Source organism: Numenius arquata, chromosome 12 (genome assembly GCF_964106895.1).
Source record: "Numenius arquata chromosome 12, bNumArq3.hap1.1, whole genome shotgun sequence".
Classification (NCBI taxonomy): domain Eukaryota; kingdom Metazoa; phylum Chordata; class Aves; order Charadriiformes; family Scolopacidae; genus Numenius; species Numenius arquata.
The window spans coordinates 10,691,283-10,709,154 of NC_133587.1; the positions used below are offsets into that span (position 1 = coordinate 10,691,283).

Sequence of the window (17,872 nt, forward strand, 5' to 3'; positions counted from 1 at the left end):
CAAGATTCAATAATAAACAGTCAACAAGAATCACTGCTGCTCCACCAAAAAAAAAAAAAAAAAAAAAAAGCTTAGCAGCGTTCGGCAGTGGGTGAGATGATTAAAGATTAACCCTCTGCCTCCTGCCTCCACCCCTCTGGGGAGTATAGGCCTTGAGGCTCAGCAAATCCTTTCAGAGAAATATTTGAAATAAAAGACAACAGATAGGGGACGCAGTGAAGGCAGAGGGAGGCAGAAGGGCCAATAGCTTCGGACAAGGGAATCGGTACAATCTGGCCCGTGTTTGCTGATGATAATGCGCCTTTCCAAAGCCCTAATAGACATGGAGATGGCAGATTATAGCGCAGCGCTAGACCCGGCGTATACCACTCTGGAGTTTGAGAACATGCAGGTGCTGGCTATGGGCAACGGTAAGTCCCCTCTGTCTTCTCCCCTCCACTGTGGTGGGATGAGCTGGGGGCTGCAGGAGGAGAATTCCCTGGGGCGGCCACCAAAATGCTCCCGGGAGGGCTGGGGCATGGCAGGGGTGTCAGCCATGGGGCTCCCAGCAGCTCACTGCGGGGGTTTCTGCTTTCCCTGAGGAGAAATAGAGGTGGCAGAGCAATGCTGTGCTTGGCACAGGCAGGAATGGTGCCTTGCAGCCCAGACAGCTCAGTGACGGGCAGATGCCAGGAGCTGGGTGCAATGAGAGGTCCCCATCAGACATTCAGCCCAGGGACTGGCGCTGGAGCTGAGCGCAGGATGGGGTCTCACCTCCTCTAGACCCCAACCAAGAGAAAAGACTAGCCAAAAGTTTCCGAGCGAAACACTGCTGACAGGTCACGGGACAGACGACCGAGCCCGTGGCTCCAGAGTGCAGAACCCATCCCACCCCAGCAGCAGCTGGAGATAGTTTTTCCCAGAGCAGAAAACCATTTGTGCCTGGCAAGGGTGGGAATCACTAGGAAAAGTGATTCAGGTGCTGCCCCAGCAGCATGGTCCTTCCCTGTGCAGTGCTGGGATGCAGGGTGGCATCCCCTGCCCTGGGAGCGCTGTGGGGCTGGGAGGTTCAGCCACTGGAAAGAAGGGACCTGGTGGGGAAAAATGGGATCACACAACCCACCAGGATCTGCAATGCTGACCCACCCATATGGGGACCAAGAAGCCCTAGTGATTAAATGCTCAGAGAGAACAGGAAATTCCTCTCCAAGTCGCCCCTAAAGTCTCTCTAAATACGAGGTTAATGACTAAACGAAGCACGCTGCAGAAATGACCCCCTCAAGCCCTCTCCTACTGCCTACTGCGTCACTGAGGCTGCCGGGGCACCCCCGTCCCGGGAGGGCTGTGTTGGCAGCGTGGGCTCTCCCCTCATAGCCTGTGCAGGTCATCCCCGGTGTACAGCTCTCCTCCGTCACGGATGTGACACCATGGTGCCGAAGCGGCTCTGCTGTACCACACTGGGTCTCAGCCCCTTCTCCGCTCCTCAGGCTGGGCTTACCCTCCTGGGGGTCTTGGGACCAAAAGCAGCCCCCTTCGGCTCTGCCGATGCCCATCTAGACCCTCTGGGAAAATCCCAGGTCTTGCTCCCACCCAGCACGCAGAAGCTCCTGCGCAGGGGGCTGTGACTCGCTCCTCCTGGGACCAAGGGCTCCACAGGTCGGAGGGACACGATAAGTTTCTATGACAAGATCAGGCGCAATATGAAGTACACCCTTGGGGTGCACCTCTCTCCTCCTCTCCCTGGCTCCAGACTGGGGACAGGTCTCACCTCCAGGGCTACTTTGGCACTCTGGCAACTGCCGTCACCTCTGCCTGCAAAACCTCCACCTCCTTCTCTGGCTGAGCACTGCAGGAGAGCTTGGCCCCTGCCCTGCACAGCTCCAGCTTGCTGCTCAGCAGGGACCATGTTTGCCGCTGTCACAGACCAAACGCATCCCATCTTCAGACAGGTTTGGGGACCTCTCAAGGAGCTCCTGTCCTCTTAACACAAATCTCTACTGCAAGAACTCAAATTTTAAGTAGGATTTCTTCTTTCTTTTATTTACCTTAACTCCAAATCAATCCCACTAAATGCCCTTCACTGCAGCAGCCAGAATCCTACATTTCTGGCATTACAAAATAAACTTAATTGGAAAATTATCCATTAGGCAATAATTTCATTGTCAGTTGGCTGTTAGACTAAGATGTTGTAATTCATTTGATAATGGTGCCAGTTTTTCCTGTTCTATGTTCATCTCATTCCAGCATGATATACTGCTAAAGAGGGATTTATCTGGGCTGTCACATGAGATGATGTGTAATGTAATTATTAATGTAATATAATGAGATTATAGGCAGATCAGCTCTTCCTCTCCCATGTAAGTCCTATGTTTAGCTGAAACTGGAAATCTAACTTTCCTTCTGGAATGACCTCCATGTAGCCGAGCCCTCAGGATGCGTTCAGAGGAAAGTTTTTGGAGGCAAGCTGCTCAGAGGGATGAGAAGCAGCCGGAGCAGGCCTGGGAGGAGCTCCAGGCTTTGGGAGCGGAGAAAGGAGCTTTGCACACACAGAAATGTGGCTGTGTCACAGGGTGTGCCAGGCAAGGACACAGAGAGGCAGCAAACTGACTCAGGAAAGAAATACCGGAGGGACACAAGGCATTAGGAAGACAGAAAGCAGGCAGGGAAATGGAAGCTGCTGCCAGAGCCATAGAAGGGGCTGGCTCAAGATCCCCCGTGCCAGCTTGCTGCTGGGAATCACAGGATGCACTCCAGGTTACGCATGCCAAGGGGTGGCATGAAGAGGCTGTGAAGCACCTGCTACAATATCCCTTTCTCTGTAAAAAAAAATGTTGAAGTTGTAGCCTGCCCCAGGCAGCACTGCCATGACCTCTCCCAGCATCCATGCTCCAGCTGCTCCAAGGAGCCCTGTTGGGATGAGCCCTTTTATAGCACCCAGCCCCCTTTCTGCTGGGTGCCAAGTGGGAGCAGCTGTGGCCCTCCTGGGATGAGAGTTAACTGCATCCCTGGCAAACCCAGAGACCAGGCACCAAGAGACCCAAGCATTAAAATCTCAGCAGGTTTCTGTGGCTTTGTCTATCCTGGGTATCATTTGCAGCCAGGATTTCCACTGAGGCAGGGGAATGTGCCCGTGCTGATACAGGAAAATGTGCATGGGAGGGGACAATTAGATCAACTGAATTAAGGGTTGATCCCTTCAGCCTTGAGGTTTGTTTGGTTTGCTGGAGGGGTTTTAGTGTAGGGCTTGTAGGGTTTCGAGCCTGTCAGATGTCCTTTCCTACAGAGGCTGCTGCAATTCCCCATCCTCCCAAAAAAGCCCTGCAATTGCCAGCCCCGGTCAGTTTGTAAGGACTGTAAGACACATCAATCTCAGCTGTGGTGCTACCAGACTCTGGAAGATACCCAGCGTACAGCCTCCTCCATGCTATAGCCTCACCCTTTCTTTCTGGGTTAGCTTGATCAGTCCTTCCTTGTAGTGTTTGCCCACGTGAGTTTTCCAGCTGAAGTCATTTAAGTTTGTTGTGCACTTAAAGTCTTGTTCTCCTGAAGCACGACCACGCAGGCTAGAGCTCCATGCCTGGCAGAGAAGCTCAGCAAAGTGAGCTGGTCACCTCGTTTCTCTAATAGCGTCTGCTCAGGGCTGTCTTGGGCTCTTGGGGCTATAACACAAACACCTCCCTAATAAATCAGCTGCTCACCCTGAGCTGTAATACCTCAGCTTTAACTCTGCACCAGTTTTTTCTCTGGCCACGCTACTGCAGCCAAAAGCATCTGCAAATCCCCAAGGAATTTTGGCTCTGCTCTGTGACTGCTGCAAATGGGTTTCCGCTTTGTCTGAAAGCATCACTGGAGTCAGGCCTTTGGGAGCTGCTCCCTGGCACATGGGGAGCCTTTGCACACTCAAAATGCAATGACTTAAGACACTCTGAGCACCCACCAGTCCTTAAACACCTCTCTGACCAGTCCCCGCTGCACAGCCTGGCTGCAGCTGCCTGGTTCCTCCAAAAACCGAGTCTCTCGCTGGAAACTGAGTTAGGAAATGTTGGCTGTTTGTCTCACTGTCTTCTTCTTCCTGTATGCTTCCCAAAGCAGACACGTCTCCATCAGAAGCAGCCAACCTCAACACTTCCAACAGCATCGGTGTGAGCGCACTGTGTGCCATCTGCGGGGACCGTGCCACGGGGAAGCATTACGGGGCTTCCAGCTGCGATGGCTGCAAAGGCTTCTTCAGGAGAAGCGTCAGGAAGAACCACATGTACTCCTGCAGGTAAGGACAAAGGGGACAGAGTCGCATGGCTGAGACAAAACAGTCCCTAGGAGCTGAATGGCAAAGCCCCCAGAGCACAGCAGCATGGTCCTTCATCCTCCCTGCATCCTCCATCGCCTTCCCTGACCTCACCCCCCAGCTGGGAAGGGCCAGAGACAGCCCTCACTCTGGGATTGCCCTCCAGTGATCAGCGGGGAAAGACCCTGGGAGGTCTGACCCTGTTCTTCAGGGGCCAAGCACGTGTTCTTTGCAAATGGATGTGGCCAACTGTGGATGCGACCAGCAAGCAAGGTGGTGCCGGGGGGAAAACCTTATCAGAGGGGCTGAGCACCTCACTGCTCTGTGCTCTGAGTGCAGCAAAACCCTGCTCACTCCCTGGGGGCACTTCAATGGCCTCCTATCCCTTCTCCATCACGAGATGGAAGTGTGTCTGTCATCTACCTAAAATGCTGTCACTGCCTGTTACATGACAAAAGAACATCTAAGGACACAAGCTGGGCAGCGTAGTGTGCACGTCTCTGGGGATGAGACATGCATGTTGCTCCTACAACTCATACACTGCACCTTTGTCACTGGTGGTAGCCCATGGCTCTCCCGTGCCACCAGTGGCTGTGACCTGCCTGCTCTGAGCAACTGAGACATAGAGAGTCGCAGGGGAAATCAAGGAATCCTCAGCTCAAACTGTCTAAATCGCTTGGGCTTTTTGAATGAGTTACTCCTGATGGCCTGACAGCCACTTAGAGAGCACGAACAGCAACACGACGCTAAAATCTGAGGGACAGAAAGCCCTTGATTTGTGAAGGGCTTTCATGTGCACATGAAGCACATTATCGCTTGCACCCCAGGGTTATTGAAGCTAGCTGCCCAGGGAGCCCCCTCCCCAGAGCTCCAGTGGGAAAAGCCAAGGTCCCCAGTTCTTTGGAGACTAAGGCTTTTATGTAAGTGCTACAGAAATGCTTTAAAAGCTGCTTTCAGGCATCCATTCGGGCAAGTCTTAGCTTGGGGCTCTAAAAAGCGTGGTAGAAACAAGCCTTTTCAAAAGCTACAGGACTTGGCGTGGCTGGGAGCCCTTTCTCAGCTCTGTACGCCTTTGTCTTTGCTTTGCAAGCTTGATCAATCCACAGTAAATTAGAGAAAATTTTCAAGTGAAATTCATGCTGCAAATGACCACCAGGCTCATGCTGCGTGCAAGCACCACACACATGGGAGATCAGTGTTTGCTCCGCCATGTGTGATGGATTTGGTGATACAAGTGTGGAGGGAAGGGGCTCGTTGCTTCCCAAGTCCTCTCCCAAGCATAGGTGGCTGCAGAGCTGTTTGCACACCAGTAATGCCATCCAGAGGACAGAACCAACCTGCCTGGACTCCAGACACAGCCCTGGAGGGATGCAGGGACTTAAACCTTACTAGCCCAAGAACAACCTTCTACACTTTTCTTTTAAATTCAGAGTAAATGTATTCTTCCTCGCTTCTAACTGGGATCTAACTTACAACAGAGGCTGCCAAGTTGGCTCTGACCCTCCTGGCTCATTCTTTTAACTTCACTGGGCCCTATTAGTCCATCATGAGCATCCTATGCCCAGTGATTAGCGAGTAAGACCAGCAGCTTGAACTCCTGTGTGCAACTGTCAGCTCTAGCCCATCCTTATTGAACATCCAGAGGTAGAGCAGAGGGCTGAGATGTTCAGTGCAAAGAAGAAACCTCAGGTTAAAGCAAGCATGGAAATGGCACAGACCTTTCTCAGGGTGAGCCTCTGGGAACCCGCTCTGAGCGTGTCTTGGAACTTGGGGCTCTGTCTTGTCCTGCCTTCAGGCTCAGACTTGCTGCTCCTCACACCTCTCTTTCTTCCCAGGTTTAACAGGCAGTGTGTGGTAGACAAAGACAAAAGAAACCAGTGCCGATACTGCAGGCTTAAGAAGTGCTTCCGAGCAGGAATGAAGAAGGAAGGTGGGTGATGGTGTGGCTTCCCTGCACTCCCCCCAGCAGCCATCCTGTGTTTGAGGAAGCCCTCTCAGCCCAAGGCCAGTCCCTGCTGTGAACACACTCGCCCAGCCAGCTCAGCCCTGTCTTCCCTCCACAATGTTCCCCTTTGCACAGACCCAGACATCACAGTGGGATTTAGGGAGGGTTTTGGCCTCCAGTCATGAGCCCTGCATGTGTCCAACCTGTCCCACTCCCACCCATGCAAAGTCTTTGAAAGCAGCCATCATCCCAACGGTTGAGGATAAGGCAGGGGGTTCCTGTGTGCTCCCAAATTCCATTTCAGTGACCCTTCTCAGGGCACCTCTCAAAATGCCAGCAAAGACAAGCCCACAAGAGTGCCACAGGGTCTCAGAACTGCCCATGCTTATACACAGCAATCACACCTTGACCTCTTCAGCTCACCCTCCCTCGCACTGACACACACACCAGCTATGGTCCCACGTAGCCGGGGCATCCGAGCCGTTTGGGAACGCTTCTCAGTATCAGTGAGAAGCAGAAACCTCAAAGACCTGGAAATTTGGAAATGCTTTGGGAAAACTGCTTGAAGTGCTGTTGCCCCAGAGTCATTGTCAAATCCACAGCTAGAGAGGTGAGTCCAGCAAAGGTCCAACTGTCATTTTGCCCCTCTTTCCTAATGTGCATATAGGTTCTTGCTGATCCTCTGCAGAGAGCTTAGTTTTATCTGATACATCAGCCACAGCAGAAAGCTGGAGCATTTTGGCTATTTAATTCCATATGAAACGAGTAAAAACATCCACCCCCTTGCATGGCCCAGGCTCACCCCACTAACTTCCCTGCCTCTCTGACTCTGCAGCCATTCCAGGTCCCCATGACTCAGACACAATGGGACAGGATTCACCCCTTGTTTATCCCTGCTTGGTTCTCAGGAGTGTTCACAGTGGCAAGGAAACCTGAGGCTGCTGATGGTGCTGCTGGTGGCCCTTCTGGTGGTCCTGCTGGTGGAGGGCCAAACTGCAAGGAGAAGCCCAGAGGAGCTGCCTGGCACCCCGCAGAGCTCACCCCACTGATGTCTGCAAAGGGACAACCGGGAAGCATTTGGCCCTGTTGTTCCCTGTAGAGATATTAAACCTATGCTCCCCTCAGTTCACACTCCCTTGAGGAGAAACTTAGGAGAAAAGGGGTTCTTGAAGAGAACAGAGAAGTACCAGTGGTACCTGGGTGGCTTCCCCAGGAACACTGTGGGAACACCTCTGAGCAGGAGCATTTCTTCCCTGTTAAAGGGGATGGAGTATTGCAAGGAACTTGGCTTGACTTTTCCTGAAGAACATAGGAATCCTCCTCTCCCTGCAGCGCCCACTCATCCCATGCCCACAGCTTTGCTGCTGTCTGTTAATATTCAATAGAAGTTACATTAGGTGCATGACCAGCTAATACTGAGCAAACATTTGGAAAACATCATGGCGTGACTGAACTCGGGGGCCTGCTACTGATAACAAGCAGCATAACCTTGAGAGCTCCTATTTACAGCCGCTGACTGCAGGGCTTTTCTCCTGGCCCAGCCTCATTATTGCTTTTTATCAGGCAGATTTATACATTGAGAACGTATTAATCCAGAGAGCCACCAGCCTAAGGCAGGGACTGTTCTGTTTCCCTTGCCATCGATCAATACCTTATTTGAGCAGATGGCTTTGACTGGCGGGGCTGTGGTGAGTTACGCCAGCCCATGGCCTCGTGGCAGATAGAGAGGCAAATCCTCCCCCTGCTTCTCCGCTGCTTTTGCTCTGGCTGCTGCCACCTCTAGACTCAAAGCCCAGATCCTCAAGACGAGACCAAGCAGGGAGGCACATTGGGGTCAAACCTGTCCTGGGAATCTCTTTACACTAAGGTATGAGAGAACTCTGTTGCTCCGGATAGATAAGGAGGAGCTGTTCTACACTTCCTTCCTTATTGTAGCTTAGACGGAAGTTTTCTAACTGCACCGACGCAGTTCCAGAGCTTCCTGGAGCTCACAGAAGTCATGCAGACAGACAAAGAAGCCATGGAGATACTCGACTCCTCCGTTTCACACATAAGCTTTGGGCTGCATGTGTGAACATGGCCACCACTTCAGGTCCCATATCTTGAAATCAAAAAACTCAGAGCCAGATCCTTTGAAAGGAAACTTTCCCATTGAACTCTACAGACTTTGAACCAGGTGCCTGGGCTGTGAAAAGACCCTGTCCCAGGAAAGCCTAATAAAGCCAATGTGAAAAGAGAACCTCCAGATGTAGTCGGCTCTCGCAGGCATTCCATCACAAGCCAGACACTGCTGCACCTCTGTCCTGCCAGGCACAGAGGCTGGGAAACTGCAGCTAAGGAAGGGGAAAGCCAAAAGTCTGTGCTGGTTTTCAGTGTGCATTGCCATGAATGACCTGCAGCTCAGCCAAAACACTCTCTTGCAGCTGTACAAAATGAACGGGACCGAATCAGCACCCGGAGATCCAGTTATGAAGACAGCAGCTTGCCCTCCATCAACGTCTTACTGCAGGCAGAAGTCCTGGCACAACAGGTATCTCTTCTTTCTTCTTTGGCAAATACAAAAGCATCAGGCACTATCTGGCCAGTAGAGCCAGCTGAGTTTTTACCAGCTGAGTCTTCAAATTACCACCTCTTTTCTAAGTAACTTATCTGCCAACTCAACTCAACTGGTTTTTCAAAGGCATTTGTTACCTGAAACCATCCCTTTAATGCTCCTTGGTCCAGAATTCGGTTGTAATAATATGCAATAATCTGTTCTGCTTTGATGGCACATGTTAAGGCTGGAAAGCCTGCTGGAAGAAAATAGGGTAGAATCCTTGAAACGCAAGGAGCTGTGGCCACCTAAGCCAGCTGAGGGGCTGGCCTCGCATGAGCAGCCTCTCTTCCCTGTTAGGAACTTCGGATCCTGGCTTCCTGCACAGTTTCACGAGGAATCAGTTTCATGCTTGTTTTATGCAGATATTCTTTCCAGTGTTTGCTTGAAATTCCCCATTTCCACAAGCATACTGCCAAGACTTACTTCCTAGCATGTTCACTTTAAAAGATGGCTCCATTTTAAGAGCAGCACTCCCTGTCAGGGGGAAAATGAGGGATTCGAATTGACAGTCCATGTTCTTCCTTGCCTCAGGGGTCACATTAACCTGAAGACCGTCCAGGGAGATGCTCCAGGATAGGATGTGTCATGCTCTGGGCTCTATGCTAGGGCTCAGGCTTCAAGGTCCACTTCCCCGAGAAGCGGATATGCCAGAAGGGCTACAGGCTAATCCTGCACACAAGAAGCGTATCCAATCTTATCCCACATCTCACCTTGTCCTACGCAGGCCCTAATGTATTTATATACCCTATAAAAATAATATCGGTGCTGCTCCCAGAGGTGTGAGATAATGGGGTCTCAAGTCACCAGATCTACAAGGGAAGGACATTTCCAGGAGTCTGAGTCCTGCAGTGGCATCACATGTAAGTCTGGAGCAGGTTCTGCTGATAAAAACCACAACCATCGACAAATCCAGGGGAGCTCCTGCTCTGCCACTGAGCACAGAGAGACTCATTAAACAAGGCAGGCTCCAGCACAGTAATTGGTAACTTTTATGTGCCTAGCTAATTAGAACAAGATACTGCTGAGGAGCTGCTTTCTCCAAGATCTTGGGTCACTCACTCAGAGGTCTTTATTTATTTGCTAAGCCTTCCGGGCTCTCTGATTAGGGTAATACATGGTGAGATTTTTACAATCTTATTTATTCAATAATAGCTCAAGAGCTGGAAAGCTTCCAGGTAATGCAACCTGCAAAAAAACAAATGCAGGTGGCATTTGAACTCCATTTCCTTGGGGAGGCTGGCAGGGTCCAAGCTGAGAATGCTGGCAGGAACAGGACAGGAAGAGCTGATGTTGTACAAGAGCAGAGAGGGCAGGCGGAGGGCAGCGATGGGGTTGAGTTAATTGCTTACAGAAGCATGAGGATAAAGTAGTGACTAAGGGCAAATTTTTAGATGAGCTGGGTGAGCAGCTATGCATGAGAACCGGGCAGGAGGCTGGGTGCCTGCTTTCAGGGAGATGTTCTTTCTAGCTGTGTGTGATGGTACTTGCAGAGTTGTCAGGCTTGTCCTCTGCAAATGAAGTGGCCCAGTTGGCCTTTGCAATCACAAAATTTGACCTGTGCTGTGGGCATGTTTGGACATGCGCAGTTTTGCCAAAAGGTCTTAAAAGCTGGAGGGATGTGGGAGATTGTTGTCTATAAAGTCTGTCTTTAGCATTTCAGCGTGGGTAATGACAAATATTAATGACCTGGTGGTCACAGAAAGCAATGTCAGACCGGAAAGCTACCTTCTTGTGCTCTCGCTGACTCAGAAGGAGAAGCAGAGCCTGCGTGCCTCCTGTCAAAAGCAGATGAGGCAGGTCTGGCCAAGCACTGGTTTCAGAGCAGGGTAAAAAGGGGAGCAGTTCTCTGCCCTTTGGTGGGACCAAGTAGCTTGTGCAGCAGCACTGGGTGGATGTGTCCTTGCTACTGGTGAGGCTGACTGCTACACAAGCCCCTCTGTTCCCTCCTGGATCTTGACTGAGCACATTTGTGCAGTGGGAGGAAGACCTTGCCTTTAGAAACATTTCTGTGCTTTCCAGTCTATTCAGGCACAACCATTTACCAAGATGATCCATAGCCTCAGCTCTGAAGCATTTCATGTTCGCAGATCCCCAAGTTGATCTCAATTTAAATAAGTTGTGCCACATATTCTGGGGGCTGGATGTGCAACAGATAAAAGTAATTGTTGACGCTGGAATCTGCATCAGCACAAGCCATGGGCTGGAGATTTTCCTGTCTATGTTTCCTCTGTGGCATCAAAAGCTGAAGGACCTCTTCTCTCCTTCCAGATATCATCCCCGGTTCCTGTGATCAATGGAGACATCCGAGGGAAGAAGATTGCCAACATCTCCGATGTGTGTGAATCCATGAAGCAGCAGCTGCTGGTGCTGGTGGAATGGGCCAAGTACATCCCTGCCTTCTGTGAGCTGCCCCTGGATGACCAGGTGAGTCCCCCCCCTCCACCCCACCTCGCTCTGCCCCGTCAAAGGCAGTGGGGAGCTGAAGGAGAGTCAGGCAGCTGAGACCTTCAAAGAAAATGTGCATTGTTCGCTCTGTTATCCTGACTGCTGCAGCTGATTGGGAATGGCATCCATACAATGCCAGCACAGGCCATTTGCATGGGCAGCTAATCAGTCGATGAGCACAGTCATGATAACACTGAGCTCGAATTAGGTACATAATCAGGTGAGCATTTTGCATGAGTCTATCAGTCATTTATTTATTAATTATCATTTGCGCAGTGCTTTGAAAACTTGAAGTGCTATACAAATACTTAGGGTAATCAGACTTAGGAGGACAGATTTCTAGCCTAAGATCTGCTCAAGACTTAGAACCAAATCTTCCTGTCTATCTTTCCTTCTGCCTCTTGCTCGGACATATGTCTGTATCCGTTCTCCTGGTGTGGAATTAGGGAAACTAAACACTAGTTTGCTCTCATGGCAATAAGAAAATCTCTCTTCAGAGTTAAAAAACAGAGATATATTTGCATTTAACACCAGTTACTAAAATTATGTTTACTGATTCCATAACCAAGATAAGCACAGTGGGCTTGATATCTTCTGTAAAACTATACTGCAGGATCTCAGGCAGCCTCAAAGAGGTGCAAGGAGGTATCTCCTGTGTAAGTCTAAATTTCAGAGGTCTGCAGCAGATGTTGATGTGTGCCCAGCTTTGAACAACACGTGTGTGTGCATAGTGGGGAGGCTGCAGAGGGAAGGGATAGCACTTCTGGCAGGGTACAGCACTTCTGGCAGCAGCCAGCACAGGTCCTGTCACAGGCAGGAAGGTATTTCCAATCTGCCTAGTGTACAGTCAAAAAGCCAGCATCTGTTCCCTTCAGCTAGGATTGGTCTCCAGCCCTACTGACATAGAGGTAATTTTTATATCATGAATCACAGAATCACAGAATCACAGAATCACCTAGGTTGGAAGGGACCTTTTAAGATCATCTAGTCCAACCGATGAAAAAAAAAAAAAAAAAAAAAAAAAAGAAGAAAAAGGATACCCAGAAAGTGACAGTATCTAGATGATCAAAACCCCCTAAATCCTAAATCTGAGCTCTTCGGTAATCACCCGCCAGCACAGAGCCCTGGGGAATTCAGTGCTGTTAACACAGGAGCATATTTCCCTTTTTTCTTGTGTAAAAGTGCTAAATTGTTTAAAATGGTAAGAAATATGTTAAACTCCTAAGGCAAATACAAACCAAAAATGCATTCCAATGGCAAATTACTTTCACGCAGCAAACAGGCTGCAAACCAGCGGAGCTTGGGGCAGCTCTGCATAACCCATTGCATCCTTGTGCCATTTGGAACAGAGGCAGTACACCTGGTTAATAACTGCAAACTACAGCAATTTCCACATGAGCTCATTTTGCAATTGTGGGGCTGCAAAATTTCTCAAAGAAGAAAACAAAACTTAAAGGTGACATTGTCTGAACCCTGCCTTCCCACAGGGGAGAAGCTGTTCCCAGCATGTTCCTCAGTCTCGACTGAAACTGGTCTTCTGTTATGACCAGCCATTCCCTATCATAGGCAGTTCCCAGTCAGTCCCAAAGGGGCAGTCCCAAAGAGAGGAAAGATTGTGCTGCATTAAAACTAATCAATTCAGGCCATCCACGCTTTCGAGGGACGGTGTGAGAACAAAGGCAGCAGACACTCAGGGGAGCGCAGGAGGGAAGAGAGAAATACCAGGGAGCCGGAATGAACAAAACTACACACAAGCCAGCTGCCCAAGGGGCACGAGGGCCAGTCAAGACATGTCCAGTAGGAACACTTAATGTTGGGAAACACTGTTAAATTGCTATTAAAATGTTGCCTGAGAATGAATCATCTCTGCCAACATTTTTATAGGAAAGGTCATACCTAACTCCTCATTCTTCCTCTGCACCAAAATGTCAAAGTACTGAGTTTGGTGGGGCAAAGTCATTTAATTTCAAAGTTAAAGTTCTACTTTGTTGTGTTACAACTTTTATATTTATCCTAGTTCACAATGGAACGATGTTTCTCAGGTTGATCACTGCAAGAACAAATATCAGATGAGATGGTTTTGCCTTGTTGAAGTAATTTACTTTAACCCTGCTCAAACAAGCAAATTTTATGGAAACAAAAATGGTGATTCCAAACTGAGCTTTCTTGAATTTGCATTATGCAGCAAATTTCTGCGTGAGGGCTTTGCTCCTCCTTGGGACTTACAGTTTTTCCATCCTTCTCAAAATTTCATCAAATAGGAAAGCTCAGTTTTGTGCAGCTCTGCTAATTACAAGCAGCTCAGCTAACGCATCCACCCATGTTTGAATAGCGATAGGAAGAGGCTAGATTTTGGCATACAGATAAAGGTTCCCCAGCATCATGTGTGTGTAGCCTTTTTGCAAGGACCTCCATTCTGTTTATTTTGCATAACTCTTTTTCACCCTCTGCAAAAAAAAAGTCCCTCTCTCAGACATCAGCACCTTTTATAACCGGAGTTCTCTTCTACAAGTGACACATTCTCCAGGCATTTCTGGTGGGGTAGGACTTCTCTTGGCTTTGTCAGATGCTGAGGGATAACACACTGTAAAAGGGGACCATTCCCATCAGGACACACTTTTCAGAATCTCTCCATTAATGTTTAATGATTGTTTTCTCCAGCAGAGGCTCCTGGCTGGACATTAAGAAGCCTCTGTGTCAGGCTGTCCAATCGTTAACTTCTGTTTCTGCCTAAATCTCTGAAATTTTTAACTGAAGGAGGGTAAAAGATACAGAACATTCTCAGGAACCACTGGAGGGTGTAAAATGAAATGCTTCAATCATTAACGTCAGGGCAGAAAAACATCCCTTTGTCTTCCCTGGCCCAAATGCCCGTTTCTGCGAAGGGAAGAAATGGCCAGAGGGTGACCCCACCAGCTGGGCAGACGTGGGTCCCCATGAGTGCGATTTCAGTGGGAGGTGGGCCCAGCCCAGAGGGATAGCAACTGTCCGCAGCAGTGGATAGTACTTCTCCCCATTTCCCAGGCTGGAGCATGGTCCCCAGTTCTGCACTTGGTAGAAATTGTTTTGTCTGCAAACAGCCCACTGTGAACACATCTCACTGCTGGCGTGAGGTCCTGGGACAGTCTAGCATAGTCTTGCTCAGGACATGTGCCACGAAGATGAGATGTTTCAGGTGCTGTCTATTATCTACTGGTTCTTCTGTATTTATAGCTGTTTATGCACAGGAGTAAACCATTTTTTGACCTCTTTCTCTGAGTGGGACTGGAGAGGGTCCTTCACTCCCCATCCTTGAGTGCAGTACAGGAATTCTGGGCTTTCCCTCTTGCCTGTATGAAATCACAGCCTCGTCTCTGTCTCTGCATCATCCAAATAACTTTTCCCTGCCCTTGCAGGTAGCGCTGCTGCGAGCCCACGCAGGGGAACATCTGTTGCTGGGAGCTGCCAAGAGGTCCATGGTGTTCAAGGATGTTTTGCTGCTAGGTAAAGAGTGCACTTCTGCTCCTGGCCTGTCTGCTGCTGCAAAGCTTCCCTGACGCAGTGAAGGAGAGGGTGGTTCAGTGTTTGTGGGTATCCTTTTTACAGGGGGGTGGCTTGATCTCTTCTGTATTTTAGCAAGCTTAGCACAACCTTTGGGTGCAGCTAGGCCTGGCTGACATCTGCATCAAGGCAAAGTTGGGGGACTATGAACATTCACCTTGCCCCCCGCCCAGGTTTGTGTAAGCAGGCTATTGGTGTGATTGAGAAAAAGGCGCTCGCTCCTCGTTCAGCATTTCCTTGCTTGAGTGTCTCCTGAGTAAGGAGAGGCTGCTCTGGCAACACAGATCAGCATTTCTGGCAGGCTGAGCCAGGGAAGGGGCAGAAGAAACTTCTGAAGTCCTCCACCCTCAATTATCTTAGCATTGGTTACCTGGGTTTTAAACTCCTTGCCACCCTTGGTAAGTCTTGGTCAATGACAAGGTGATGGTTTCTGTACTGTTTGTCCAAAGGAAATGACCACATCATCCCCCGGAACTGCCCTGAACTGGTGGAGGTGAACCGCGTGGCCATCCGCATCCTCGATGAGCTGGTCCTCCCCTTCCAGGAGCTGCAGATAGATGACAATGAATATGCCTGCTTGAAAGCCATCATCTTCTTTGACCCAGGTATGCTCCAGCTTGGTGAGGGTTACCATCAGAGTGGACTAGTCTGCGTTATGCTGACTAATACCGGCCCTGAGTTGTGGAAATGCTGCCTGGTCTCCTCCCTGGGCCAAACTGTTCTTAGAGGGAGGAGAGAAGTCAGACTGAGAAAAAACTTCCATTATAGCAGATGGTACAGAATGAGAGACAGCTCACCTCAGCTTGCGCCCAGACTCCATGCTGTTACTGAAGGGTAGTTCCTAGGGAGGCAGCCTGGATATTTTGTTGTGTGTGTTGTTTCAGATGCCAAAGGACTGAGCGACCCCTCCAAGATCAAGCGGATGCGGTACCAGGTGCAGGTCAGCCTGGAGGACTACATCAATGACCGGCAGTACGACTCACGGGGCCGCTTTGGGGAGCTGCTGCTGCTGCTACCCGTGCTGCAGAGCATCACCTGGCAGATGATAGAGCAGATCCAGTTTGTCAAGCTCTTTGGCATGGCCAAGATCGACAACCTGCTGCAGGAGATGCTGTTGGGAGGTGAGTAGTTGAGGGCCATACAAGAGGCCTCTCAGTGCCCCCTGATCACTGGCCCCTTGAGAACTTCCACAGCCATTGTTTCCTTCTTGAAAAAGGTAGAGACAGCCTGTATGCAGGTCAGCCCTTGATTCACACAAAATCATTTTCCCCTGTCATTGGCAGTAGGAACAAAAGGTCCTCCATTTCTCACCTAAAGAGATGCATTAGCTGTGCATCTATTTATTGAGAGCCGTACCCTCTGCATGTAGACAAGTCTTGCTGGGCAACCCCTAAACTCCTACCAGCAAGCCATTTCACTAATCCTGCTCTGTGCCAGAAGGGAGTCATCAAAACAAAAGGGTCTGAAAGGTCAGGTTGAAAGAGTGTCCCAGATTTTCTACTGGGAGCATCCAGTGGGACAAAACAAAGTGAAAAGTTGCCACTGTGCTATTCTTTACGTGGAGGTGTGACTCAAGAGGAGAGGAATATAATCCTTTATAAGAGAAAATGCAGACAGCAGGCAGGGCCTTTGACATTGTGGTGCAGTGGGTCTGCCCATCTGAACTGTCTCCTACTGTCACCATGGCAACTAATGTCATATGCACGTTTTTAGGCTCATCAAGTGAAACGCCGCATGCTCACCACCCCCTGCACCCTCATCTGATCCAGGAGAACCTGGGAACAAACGTCATTGTGGCCAACACAATGCCTCCTCAGATGCACAATGGGCAGATGTGTGAGTATTGCCAGACGGATGGAGAGCTCCCAGGAGAAATCAAGAGCTTTCCAGAATCCCTGTGGAGGTAGTTTCTACCTTGCAAGCAAATTTCCATGTAAGACAGAGTCTGTGATAATGAGTATGTGAGAAATTCCTATGCAGAAAGGAGGGAAAGACAAACAGGTAGGTGAGTCAGATTAGATTAGGTTAGACTAACTGACTCAACAAGATGTCCCCTAGCAAACTGTAACTTTTATCTGGCCCTTAAATTTAGGGATGAATGATCCCATCCAGTGCCTACTGATATCAATGGAAAGGCTCTCATTTCCTTGAATGGTTCAGACACACCTCACTTTGCCCTCTGCAAAAACAGGAGAGTCTGGTCCACCACACCGGGTCACCACATGGGACCACCACATGGGATTTGGGCTGAAACAACTTCAGCTGACCAGAAAAGTGGCCGGTACAGCTCAAAATGCCAATAGCTCCCCTCATTCAATGTTCATTATTGTGGCTTTTCCAGGGTATCTAACCACGCCTATGTGGCTGGGCTGCCTTGCAGCAAACATTAGGAGCTAGGGTTTTGCTACAGCCTTTGCGTTGCTTACACCTGAACCTGGCAGGACTGAGGGCAGTTCCCAGCGCTGTCAACTCTTCTAATTTTATTTCTCTCCCTGTAGCTACTCCAGAAACTCCACAGCCATCTCCACCTGCAGGCTCAGGACCAGAGCAATATAAGCTGCTGCCTGGAGCCATTGCAACAGTGGCAAAACAGCCCACCTCCATCCCGCAACCCGCCATCACGAAACAGGAGGTCATCTAGCAATCTGCTAACCAGCTGGCCTCGTTTAGAAGACCGTGTGGGAGAAAAGCCCGAATTGACTCTGCCACTGTGAAAAGAGAAGCCATCCAGAGGTCACTGGGCACAAAAACACGGACTTCCTTATTGGACTAGTCCACCACCGCCAAAAGCTGTCTTCCTGCAGCTACGGACAGTATGTGCCATGGACAGCCCCCAGTCCCAGAACTAAGGTTGAAGCCTTACTGAAACCCTCAGTCCTTGCAAGAAGGGTCAGATTTCTGCCTCCCTCCGTGGGGAGGTTGCAGTGACCAGCTGGGGACAGTGCAGCTGGCTGTTCCCCCATTGCCACCTCTCAGCGTTGGTTCAGCACACACCAGACACTGAGAACAAGCGATTCTCTGTGCTTTGTGAATGGAGGGCTTCCCTCCCGCAGCCATGCCAGCTCCACAGATGGTACCCAGT

The 17,872-nt window shown here is 49.8% G+C and overlaps 1 protein-coding gene across 3 annotated transcripts; it reads left to right on the top strand.

Annotated features, from left to right (window-relative positions):
• Positions 1–289: 289 nt before the first annotated feature.
• Positions 290–17,431, top strand: HNF4A (hepatocyte nuclear factor 4 alpha). 3 transcript variants are annotated; one of them, XM_074157070.1, is made up of 10 exons: positions 290–410; positions 4,069–4,246; positions 6,100–6,194; positions 8,633–8,739; positions 11,074–11,229; positions 14,646–14,733; positions 15,240–15,395; positions 15,675–15,911; positions 16,504–16,626; positions 17,289–17,431. In XM_074157070.1, exons 1-10 carry the CDS (start codon positions 290–292, stop codon positions 17,429–17,431), a joined length of 1,404 nt encoding a protein of 467 aa, XP_074013171.1. The 3 variants fall into 3 exon arrangements, with proteins under 3 accessions (XP_074013171.1, XP_074013170.1, XP_074013172.1); XM_074157069.1 differs by having other exon boundaries at positions 296–410; positions 4,072–4,246; positions 16,504–16,652; positions 17,285–17,431; XM_074157071.1 differs by having other exon boundaries at positions 296–410; positions 4,072–4,246.
• Positions 17,432–17,872: the final 441 nt, after the last annotated feature.

Excerpts from the sequence above, each read along its gene's own strand:
- HNF4A (XM_074157069.1), top strand. The coding sequence starts at position 296 with ATGCGCCTTTCCAAAGCCCTAATAGACATGGAGATGGCAGATTATAGC. Across the intron at positions 14,734-15,239 it reads CAAGGATGTTTTGCTGCTAG|GAAATGACCACATCATCCCC; the intron begins GTAAAGAGTGCA and ends GTTTGTCCAAAG. Across the intron at positions 15,912-16,503 it reads GCAGGAGATGCTGTTGGGAG|GCTCATCAAGTGAAACGCCG; the intron begins GTGAGTAGTTGA and ends GCACGTTTTTAG.